The sequence below is a fragment of the Electrona antarctica genome (assembly GCF_951216825.1).
Source record: "Electrona antarctica genome assembly, chromosome: 5".
Taxonomy (NCBI): Eukaryota; Metazoa; Chordata; class Actinopteri; order Myctophiformes; family Myctophidae; genus Electrona; species Electrona antarctica.
Genome location: NC_136810.1, coordinates 23152832 through 23165036, shown reverse-complemented (window position 1 = coordinate 23165036; position 12205 = coordinate 23152832). Strand labels below are relative to the sequence as shown.

Genomic DNA, 12205 nt, shown 5'->3' with positions numbered 1-12205 from the left:
AATAGTTTTGGTTACACAAGGTTTCCACCCGACAGCGACGACATGCACACCCTGTGTCACAAATTGAGTTCATCCGGCTGCCTGCCTGCCTGATCCCCCAAAAGAAATCAGTGATGAGAGAGTTCCATCCTGTAGTCAGTGGCTGCATGATGGCTTTTTCAAATCACTGCAAGTATGCTCGAGAGTGGGAGTGTGGGTATATTTATTGAGTTTTATCGAGAGTATATCATTAGCACGAAGTAGTTCACCCCAGTAATAACAATCATGCAACATGGATTGATGTGTGCCCGTGGGAGGATATGGGGAAGAGCAGAGATGGAGATAAGGGAAGATCAGGGCTTGAAAGAAACGGCAAGATAAAGGGATATAGAATAGACAGGGACAGAGTAAACAATCATCAACAGGAAATAGGCTGAGGGGGGAAAAGGAAGAGGGAAAAAAGGCATTGTGGTCAATTCTACAGCCAGAACTGGCCCACCAGAAAGATCTATCTGATCTTATTCTACAGCCAGAACTGGCCCACCAGAAAGAATATCTGATCTATTCTACAGCCAGAACTGGCCCACCAGAAAGAATATCTGATCTATTCTACAGCCAGAACTGGCCCACCAGAAAGAATATCTGATCTATTCTACAGCCAGAACTGGCCCACCAGAAAGAATATCTGATCTACAGCCAGAACTGGCCCACCAGAAAGAATATCTGATCTACAGCCAGAACTGGCCCACCAGAAAGAATATCTGATCTTATTCTACAGCCAGAACTGGCCCACCAGAAAGAATATCTGATCTTATTCTACAGCCAGAACTGGCCCACCAGAAAGAATATCTGATCTTATTCTACAGCCAGAACTGGCCCACCAGAAAGAATATCTGATCTTATTCTACAGCCAGAACTGGCCCACCAGAAAGAAGATCTGATCTACTGGCCCACCAGAAAGAATATCTGATCTACTGGCCCACCAGAAAGAATATCTGATCTACTGGCCCACCAGAAAGAATATCTGATCTTATTCTACAGCCAGAACTGGCCCACCAGAAAGAATATCTGATCTTATTCTACAGCCAGAACTGGCCCACCAGAAAGAATATCTGATCTTATTCTACAGCCAGAACTGGCCCACCAGAAAGAAGATCTGATCTTATTCTACAGCCAGAACTGGCCCACCAGAAAGAATATCTGATCTTATTCTACAGCCAGAACTGGCCCACCAGAAAGAATATCTGATCTTAGATTTTTATTTATTATTTTTTTTTAAAGATATTTTTGGGAATTTTTCTGCCTGTAATTTCATAGTGTACAGTAAGATGACAGGAAATGGGGGGAGAGATATGGGGAGTGACACACAGCAAAGGTCGTCGGGATCGGGATTACAGCCTACTTTGCCCGGACCACTAGGCTGGCGCGCAGGCCCGGGCCTTTATAATAATATGAAATAAACAAATAACTACTTTCTAAAAAAAATCCTATTTATAGGCTATAATGCTCCACCTGAAGAAAGCATATACTGTCTGTCTTTGATCCTTGTTAAAAGCATGTCATACGCCAAGACTACTGACGTAGTGGTCCGGGCACCTATAGGCTCCAAAATAACCTGACAGCACATCGCAGGTGCGAGTCCCGCTCCCAAAAATACCGTGTCAAACACGAGTAATAATTAGTTGCACACGGATGTCACACACCAGAAATAGCCGTTCTGCAGCGCTTTGTGAGCTTGTAGTTCAATCACACATCCCAGGAGGACGGACTACTAATCTCAGCAAAATGGTTTATCAATTCATTTCTTAAATTAGCCTTTGATTATGTTCTGGCCCGCCATCTAATGGCTCAGAAAAAGAAAACTGGCCGGATGACAGATTTACTTGCCGACACCCCAGAAAAGACTTGCATGCGGAAGGGAATTTAACTCAGAGAGACAAGTGAGGGCATCGGGAGAAACATGATTGATTTTTGTATCATTTTCCGTAGAAGATTTTGTTTGCGCTCTTATTAAGTAATACACATGTAACAGCAAATTCTGTTAATGAACACCTGCCTGCAATCAGTCATGCAGCGAACTTAGGTAAATGTTGTGCTTGTGAAAAATAGCAGGCAGATGGCAGTGGAGCTGCCAGTGGACTGGGCACTGTAGCGTCCTCCACATTACATCCAGCCAGCTGTGGAGAATGGTACCAGTAGCACCGCAGCTTGTGCCAAAACGAATGGCCAGAACTTGATGAGGTACTGTAGACCCAACTGCAGTTTCACAACGACAAGAAGGTGTTGCAAGTTGAGGCAACAGGAACTCATGCTGTGGTCAGGTATTTATATACATATTTTTTTAGACCTGTTTTTAGTTAGGGGTTCAGTGTCTTGCTCAAGGACACTTTGACAGTAATACAGGGGGAGCCTGGGAGCGAACCTCCCAAGCGGACGCTCTGACTCCTGAGACACTGCCGCCCCCAAATATCAGACTGACATACAATATATTGCTCTTGACGGACAGAAACCTCCTACAGTAGCTCCACATTTTAATTTTTTTCGTAAATTAATGTCCTACTTGATCATAGTACCGTGTCACACAAAAGCATCCATACATTTGGTCAGTAAGTAATTAATCCTATTACTAGCAATTGGAAACTGATTTTTGCTAATCAGAGTGGAACCACATTCCTATAGGTGTTTTGAAATGCAATTCAAGTCAGATTTGTAAATGGGTGTCTTAGACTGGACACTTGCTGGAAGAAGCAGCTCAATGCAATTTTTTGTGACACGCTGCAAGCTTGTAGAGCGGCTATTTTACAAGAGAGCACAGATTTAAGTATTACTCATGCCTCTGTTGTTATGTTACCTGTTACCACAGCAACCAATGCAGAGGTATGAATAGCCTACACAAATCAGATCACTTGCAAATAACAGCGTGGACAGTCAGTCGGTCAGGTAGTTCTCAGATCATATCTGAGAAACATATATCGTAGTAATATTCATGAACAGACAGATCTTTCTCTCTCTGCACTATGGATTTGAATGCAGATATTCACTGTTTTGCGTTGGCTGGCGAGGAAAGGACAGCAACACAATTTTTTCATAATAAATTATGACATCAAAAGACAATACTTTGTGTTGAGCTTTCCTCATATGACATTGGCTAAAACATGTTAAAAATAAATAAATAAAGAACTCCCGACAGATCCAAGAACGGCAACAGAATTAAAGATTCCTTAACTTATTGCGACCGAAGGTCGCGTTTACTATGAAATGGTACCATATATGGTATCGCGCCTCGTGACATCTCGTGACATCATGGAGACACTTAGATCTCCATATATGGTTGTCAGTCCATAATTTTTTTTTTGTGGCTTTCGGTTTTTTTCATGGAGGGACAGACAGTAGGCTGAGAGGAGAGAGAGATGCAATCAATCAAAACCTTCTGCAGATGTGGAGCTTGTGCTTTTTAAGATGCTAAGATGCATTTTGGTCAGTAAGTAATTAATCCTATTACTAGCAATTGGAAACTGATTTTTGCTAATCAGATTGGAACCACATTCCTATAGGTGTTTTGAAATGCAATTCAAGTCAGATTTGTAAATGTGTGTGTGAGAGCACAAATTTAAGTATTACTCATGCCTCTGTTTTACTATGAAAAGTAAAATGGAAATGGGGAGAGAGATGGGGGGAAGACATTAGTAAAGGCCGTCGGGATCGGGAGTCGAACCCGCGGCACACTGCCAGGCTGGATTGCCAGCCAAGGTGCCTGGACCACTGAGCCATGGCCCAGGCCGTCAGTCCATCATTTGTCAGTCTGACATCATCAAACCCTCTACACTGATCAAGACACGCAATATACTGTATGGCCATGGCCATGAATCCTGGCCATCCACGTTTTTCATTTTACGCCCTACCGTGGCCCTAAAACGCAAAAGAAATTCCTATAAATAATGTGAATTAAAAAAGAAAAAATCACACCCGTGTGAACTGAGTGGTGTAAGGTCTTATATAGACTGATCAGCTGTGGTCTGACGTAATGTCTGACGTAATGAAATCACACCCGTGTGAACTGAGTGGTGTAAGGTCTTATATAGACTGATCACTGCCCACTGGCAGAGCCTGACCAGAGCCTTTTGTGGTGGTTCTGGAGAACTGTGGGTCCGACCGACTCGATACCGTAAGGCTATCCAACGTTGAAGCTGCCACTACCTACTGGCGAAAAGTGGAACTGCACATTCATGGAGGTGGACGGACGTTCATGACGTCGTGTGTAACGTGCGTCATCCCAGGACCTCACATTTGTGGCCCGGGCTTAACTTCCGCTCACTCGAACCATTGAGTTATAATTGTACTTCCGGCAGTCTTCCGGGTGCTTCAAAACGCCACTTCCATCGAAATGAAAAGAGGGGTGGCGGGGCTATTGCTCCGGTTCGGTCTCTAATATCCTTTTAGTACTCTATGGTGCAGCCCCCCCAGCATACTACAGTGTGCTTCACTGTAGGCAGCGGAGGAGTTATTTTCGTCCGTGCGATGTAAGAACAGGGAATAATAACCTTCCAAACATCGGATTTTGTCTCATTTTGAGCAGAAAAAGAAGCGTGCGTGCACATGCATGTCCGATTCACATTTAGACTGTTCTACCATGCGAGTAGATGCGAATTTGGTTAATTTACAAAAAGGTCTACACAATTACAGAATGTAGAAGAACTGTTTGTCTGTTATCTCTCCTATGGTACCATCTATACAGCATGGAATTGTGGACAAAGTCATATATCAAAACTGTTTTGGACATACAAGGTTTCCACCCGACAGCAACGATATCCATCTGGGGCTCTCACATAAAACCTCTGATGTTCAAGTTCACGCATGTCTACTCCCTTGTACGCTTTGAAAGGCTTTTCAGACGCTATGTAACCGTCTCCTGGGGCAGCGTTGTGGTGGTGTCGGGAGAAAAGGAGCATTTCAGAGCAAAGTGCAGTGGTATTTCTTCTCAGCATGTTCCCCTGTTAGCTGCCACAACAATACAAGTTAACTACAACCGTGGTTCTCAAAGGTGGGGTCCGGAGAACCCCCAGGGGTCCTTGAAGGGGTTCCAGGGGGTCCCCAGCTAAATTTGTGAATATACAGTAGCATAAAATAATCTGTTCAACCACTTTAAACCTATACACATTGGCTATTTGAAAACAGCCAAATTACAAGGTAAAACGTGTCATGACGTGTTGAAAATAATGGCTAATTTTGAAATATGCTTGCAGTTTGCAATTTAGGCGTTTAGTAGACTTACAATAAGCAAGGTAAACACAATGCAGAGAGACAGTGTAATGACTCAGTGAACTGTACGATCACGAGTAAACCAAGAACCTAGGATCAGTCTAAACAATATACAGTATAGGCCTACTATAGAAATTATAATCTGTACATTCAAAACTATATAGGATACCAAGTAAACAATAAACCTAGTATCTGTCTAAACAACCTGCTGAGATCCTACACACGGCAGGACTTACCTGGGAAGAAGAGAAGCTCGGTCTTGCCTGGGTTCAGCTTGAGGTGGTGAGAGGACATCCAATGTGAGATGTCAGCCAGACATGTGGCGATGCACTCTACCACCTGAGTGACAGAGAGAGAGGGGGGGGGGGGGGGGGGGGGTTGAGTGTCATTGGCATAACAGTGATATGAGTGCTTATGAGCAGAGATTACAGAGCCAAGAGATTTAGTGTAGGGAGAAAAGGAGGGGGCCAAGTTCATGTCCCTGTACGGGGGGGTGTCAAAATATGTTCAGAGTCTACAGCGAAAATGTATGTACATACTGTACATTTTGGGGTCCTTGCCATAAAAAGGTTTGAGAACAACCACCAGGCTGAATCTCGCTGGCTGCTGCAAAACAGACTTCGCCGCTAAATTTTCCTTTTGTTTCTCCCCCTGCAACCACTTACAGTCCCACAGAGAGACGCCGCCCTGCAGCCCCTGTGGGAACATTCAAAACGCAGCTGGCCAGGTTTTTCACTTTGTGTGTGTGTTGTTTTTACCACCATCCATTTAAAAACGTTATAATGAAAAATGCAGGAGGAGAAGCTTTCAAAACAAAGCAAATCGCGAGCGCAACTTCTCTTGGACGGTTCATTTAGGGTCAGGATAAATACAATAGGTAGAGGTGAACACAGAGACGAAGCAACCAGTCTGTGTGGGTTTACTAAAGGCAACACAGCTAAGGTATTCTTGTACATAATGTGCAAGCAGTACATTATGTAGAGGGTGTACAACATGCGGTACAGCTGGTCCATCATCGTGACTGGTGCTCTTCTGCCTTTGAAGAACACACGCTGAGACGGCAACGCACATCTTCACAACTTAACAGTTGGGGGGGAGGGGGGAGATAAGTGGGTGAGAGGCGGGCATGTGTGTGGGGAGAGTGGGCTAAGGCAGGTGGGGGGGGGGGGGTCGCCAAATCATTTTGAGGGGTCCCCAAATTAAAAATAAATAAATAGTTATTTATTTATTTTTTTGCAACTGAATGGCTGGAAAATGAAAATGAAAAAAGAGTTTACATAGTACATGCATAAACTTTCCTAAATGAGTATATCTGGTTTCAGTATTCATTTATGATATATTTTTTAAGTCCGTTTGTATTGGGGGTGGGGCGGGGGTCGCGAGACATGGCCAAAGCATTCCCGGGGGTCCCCAGCCACAAATGTTGAGAACCCCTGGGCTAAGGGATGGAGGAAGGGGGGACGGGGGGGGGGGGGTAGCTAGTGATAGTTGCCATGGCAATGGGAGTCAATGGATCAGCACGTGCGATCAGATGGCGTGTGGTTCCTCCATGAGCTAGCTGTGTGAGCGCAGGCCACACATGGATAATACACCCAGTTGCCTATAATCACTGTTGGACAGAGGCTCTGGTAGTGTGTGTGTGTGTGTGTGTGTGTGTGTGTGTGTGTGTGTGTGTGCGTGCGCTCGCGCATTCCCATCCTACGTTGGAAACTCATCTAGCTTAAGCCTCCGCCTGGCAGTGAAATCCTCCCAACGGCTTCCTCATGAGTGACAATGTTCTGTCACTGGGTTCTCTAGTATACACAAACCCTACAGCACAATGAAAGTGCATCTAACATGAAGTGGGGAGGAAACGAGAACGTCGTGATTCGTGAAGGCCAAACATATAATACTACAAGGACGCATCAACCTCCCCTTTCTTGCCTCCCATTCTATAAGTTATGTATTATCAACGTAGGGCAGGCCATGCGTTATGCAACAAGGCAACCTAGATCAAATCAATGGCAGACTGGTTAAGGAAAAGCCTTGAATATCATCGCCGCTGATCAACTCGCACTTTGAAATTTCATGAGGAGAACACCACTGAAGCCCGAGTTCTCTTTCCCTGGATGTTCCGAATTGTTAAAAATAGCTGATCTAAAAGCTCAAAACCTGTCACTATTCACAATGCGTTGTGCGCTTGTAGATTACTATTTTTGGTAAAATGGTTAACAAATTATGTTTTATTTCTGCCTATAATGACATGCCCAAAAAGGGATAATAGGCTACCAGGGTTAATGTGGTTAAATGTAAGTTTGGAATTAAAAGTGCAGATTGGATAGCCGAGAACTAGAAGGCTGGAACTGAACAAGACAAGAGCTGAATTTGTTAGGGAGTCTAAGGAAGTGTGTGGGCTAGTGTGAATGGCGTGTGTGTGTGTGTGTGTGTGTGTGTGTGTGTGTGTGTGTGTGTGTGTGTGTGTGTGTGTGTGTGTGTGTGTGTGTGTGTTTGTGTGTGTGTGTGTGTGTGGTAGGCTGGATGTTGGAGCTAGTATCAGATTATGCGAGTCATACACTCACACACTCTGAAGGGACACAAACTGTGTTTCTCTCTAACACACAATGACAGAAAGAGGGAGGGAGGAGGGGGGGGGGGGTGGCTCACATTACCGTGACTGAGATGAACACATAAACAAAACAAAACAAATCAGATAGAACCAAAATCGTATATGTGCCGTGGCCGAGATACAATCCTTGTCCTATTAGATGGAGGAGGCTGATGGAGTTCACCCGGGGGTCACGCAGGCTGACATTACAACGTTGTTTTCAACCTAAATCGCATACTGAAAATGTCACAAAATGTTCGCTTCAGACACTCCAGAGTCACGATCGGTATAGATGAGGGCCAGGGGAGTGATTTCGCTAAACCTACAATCCAATTTTCAATCTGTTCCAGGTTCCGCATGTCTGCCTGAAAAAACAGTAATTATCACGTACTATATCCTGCGCACCCTATAACCCCTTATGATATAGCAATCATCTTTTTTTCAAAATTCACAACCTATCTAAATTACTACTGATATGGCACCTGGTTCTGAATAGAGACATTCTGGGGATGTGGAGGACCAATGACCTCAACAGATCATCCTATCAGCTGCCCTGGCTATGCTGTTTGGGCTTGTTTACTATTCAACACATGCTCAAGTTCACGAATCAGTGATTGCATGGCTGTCGTCAGGGATTACGGCTGCTGGCTTGGGTAGTTTTTCATTTGACTACAACATCTGAAAAGAAAACACACCCACCCCCTTAGCAGAAAAGATCCATCTGCCACACATAGAAAAGCAAGTACATGTACAACCTATACTTATACAGTACGTATACAGGCATCTGTACTGTATGTGTATTATTCCACAGCTTTATATGAATGAAACGCCTTGCGGCTCCTATGGCGACTGACAGGCGTCGTGTCAGGTCGTGTCTTCTCCAGCCATATCTACAAGCTCACAGCGTGCAGCGCTACAACACAACGTGTGAGCTTGTAGATCTGCTATTTTCAGCGTGTAACTATAAGTAAGCATAACAGATGCTGAAGTGGAGGATGAATCATCATATGGCGTCAGGGTAACACTGCATGAAAAATTCGTACGGCTATATTATGTTTAATATCTAAGCTCTTTATCCCATAAATGGCGTATCCAGTGTGATTTTGTTAGATGCTGCGGAGGGGGTGGAATCCTCTTTACTTTCATCTTTATGAGGTCAGTGCAGTGGAAATGGACAGAGCTCAGGCAGCATGACGCGGCCTGATAAAGACAGGGAGGAGAGACATGGAAGTGAGGCAATGAAGGCATGATTTGGTGGCAAGAGGAACTGTAGATGAAAGGAAATGTGAAGTGTGTGTAGGGGAGAAACCTTCCTAGAGAAGATGAGAAGCTCCCAGGATGTAATAGAACATGGCGAGAGAGACTTGTGGATGAGAGCGTGACATGAAGTGTGTGCATGTTTGATGCTCTGCTCCAAAAGAGGCCCTCGGTTCTCTCATCACATTAGAGGATTAGGGGAAAGATTTCCTGTCTCTCACTAAGGTATTGAGTCACACCGAGGTGCACTTGTTATCAAGACCTGGCATCGTCTCCGAGATGGACCACGCTTTGCTTCCGTCTCCCCGCCTCACCCGTAAACTGTGCTTCCCCCCCAGGGTTCTCTGTGACTTTGGAGGCACAGCTGTCTACCCTGAAGCGTTGATAAAAAGTCAAATTCTTTCGTTAACTTGGGGGGGGGGGTTATTCAGATCTGTCAGAACGAGCCTGTTCCAGTGCCCTCCCGCTCCATCATCTTTTATAAATGAAGCAGGCATGCACAAGGATGCCAGCCTCCATCCTCGGGGCAGAGCACGGCCCCCCAAACATCCCCGCGAGGAGCAATCCCTCTCTGCAGGGCTGCCCAAAGAAAAGTGTTGATGCCAACAAAATGGGTGACAGCCACTCAGTTATGTTAACAGAGCGCAGACGCAAGAGCACACTCCCCTTCGTTTTGAGACTAGGTTGATTTTCAATCACCCCCTCTGACATCTGAACTCAGCGGTCTCTGGAGGGCAGAGTGGCTGACAGAGAGCCAGACAGCTCCACTCCACTAGGAGTTTGAACTCTTTGCCCCGTCGAGGCGATGGATGTGCAGGCTGAAATAGGACAGGGAAGGAATGGGCAGAAGGAGGATGGGTGAGGAGAAAGGGATGGGGTTGGGAGTTTGGGGTCGCTCTCAGAGAAGAGGCCCTGTCAATATCCTGTCGTGGCTGCCTCGGAGAGCCGGACATGATGGAAATAATGGCAGAGATAACACAAGACAGACAAGTTTGCTTAGTTCCTCAGGCTAGAAAACAAATGCAAGTTATAGGTTTGTTAAATTGCTCTCAGTATGGTGAGGGGGGACCGTTGGTTTGAAATGACTGTTAGTGTGTGGAGACACAATGGGCAATCTATGCAATAATCACAGAGACATATGGTTATTTTGCTCTGTGGTTTTAGGTCGCCACAGGTGCTCTGTTTTCGGTCTCCACAGGGGCTCTGTACAAGTCTGTGGAGCAAAGTCTAACAAGTGAAATTGTAGGTCAGAGACCGGAAGGTTATGGTCTGATTGGAAACTAATTTAATAACCTCACTTTTGGTAAACAGCTCAAGAAGGACTAAATTGTTCTGAGGTTTTTACAGATGAGCGGATACACATCACCCTGGCTTTCCTGTCAAATGAACTACGCCAGACTCTTAAACGAAACCCAACGCTTATTTGCCGATACTCCTCTCCCCTATATCTTTTAATATGGCAGGAGGCTCAAGCTGACCTGCGAGTGCAGATAGCGTATAGGAAATTCTCTCTATTTGGGCAAATAAATTGTCCGGCGAACCAGAGCACACCGTCGTCTGTGAAAAGGGCAATGACAGCCAACACCATTCCACTACAGCACGTCTAATGCATGTTAAAGGGCCAGGGCTGGGAAATTAAAATGCATATCAATTACTCCTCGGCTCCTGCTGCGACTGGTAAAGGGGCGTAGTGTTTTAAGGGCAACTACCTCTGTATCATCAAATATGCATTGAGAACCATTCACGGGCAGCGGAAGAGAACTGAGGCGAAAGAGATAGATGTATGAATGTAATTTCCACTGTGTTTTCTACGGCTGCCTTTCAAGCATCAGTTCCCAGGAAAATAACAATGTGCCGACACACATCCAACTGTTAACTTCTGTTAAGAAACTCTTATTGCCCTGCAGGTGTCAACTATCAATTCACAACACATTTGCTCGTTCTCAAAACGCCTTCTGGCACTGTTACGTAGCTTTTTGAAAAAAGAAAAAAAGAATGAAACATTTTTATTTCCAAGATTATTTTTTTCCCTTTGTTCCCTCTTCTTTCCAATGCCTCCAGCCATATAGTAGGCTACTGCAGCGACATGTCTTTTTTTCTGGAAAGCATGTGTGCCGTTCAGTATGAGGGATTCCTGTTCCGCTCGCATAAAGCTCCCCCCGATACGTTGATAATTGTATCTGGATCACTCAGAGGACATAGCCACGTGACATCTTGACCAAAACCTACCTCGACATCCACTCTAATCTCGAGGAGAGGCACAGGAAAGGAAACTGTCAAGGATCACCAATTACTCTAGCACAACTCGGTCCATGCATTGGCGGAGCAGAGGGAAAGATTAGCTCTGGGCAATTTAGGGAACCTTCATATTTCTGACGTGTAAGGGGATGGATACGGACAGTGTTGAAGTCAATTGACCGGTGCTCTTCTAACGTAGCCTCATGACTGACCCCGGGTGCTTTTCATTCAACATTTCAACCAATTATGCTGGCAGGAAATCGCAGCAGAAAAGCTCCGGCTCACAAAAATTTAATTCTCTCAATCTATTTTCCCTCACCCCATCTTACCCCCGCTTTCTTCTCTCCTCTTAGAACGATGTGGGTAAAGTATCAGACAAGGCTGGGGGAGAATAGCTCATTTGGAAGCAGAAGAAGAAAAAAGATCTACAGTCAGTACGGTTCTGGGAAACGAGAGAGTGCGGGGAAGGAAACCGTGCTCACCTCAAAGCTATCTGGCTCCCTTTGATCAGCAGCAACAGTGGCTTAAGAGGAGATTCTCTGGAAGGCTCCCCTAAATCCCTGTGACGCTTTCAAAATCGGATAGTCCACGTCGGAGCAAATCCAAGAGCACTTCCAAGGTCAGATTAGAACAGCGGTTCTGAAACTGCAGTTCCTTTGGACATAGACCACTGCACACAGTAAAACCTGGTTTCCATCCAAATCCATTTCACTCAGAGAGTGTAGAAAACGGACCTTTTACACTCTCAGAGTTAATAGTGCAAATTTCACCTGTAGTTAATTGCATTTGACTGATGTCTGATAAGCTGCTAATTAGACAGCTAGAATGGAAACCAGCATCACTCACACTGGATCCCCAGGAGTTACTTTTTCTTTTAACCTTTATTTG

The 12205-nt window shown here is 45.0% G+C and overlaps 2 protein-coding genes across 2 annotated transcripts in view; both read right to left on the bottom strand.

The window, feature by feature from the left end:
* The window catches only part of parvb (parvin, beta), a 398639-nt gene that overhangs the window by 88142 nt on the left and 298292 nt on the right, over nt 1–12205 (bottom strand). The window lies entirely within an intron of this gene.
* plxnb2b (plexin b2b) overlaps nt 1–12205 on the bottom strand; it is a 238568-nt gene that overhangs the window by 148061 nt on the left and 78302 nt on the right. Inside the window, exon 3 of the mRNA XM_079501799.1 lies at nt 5475–5577. Within this exon, the coding sequence (XP_079357925.1) occupies nt 5475–5532 (58 nt within the window). The 5' untranslated portion in view covers nt 5533–5577. The remainder of the gene's footprint in view (nt 1–5474; nt 5578–12205) is intronic.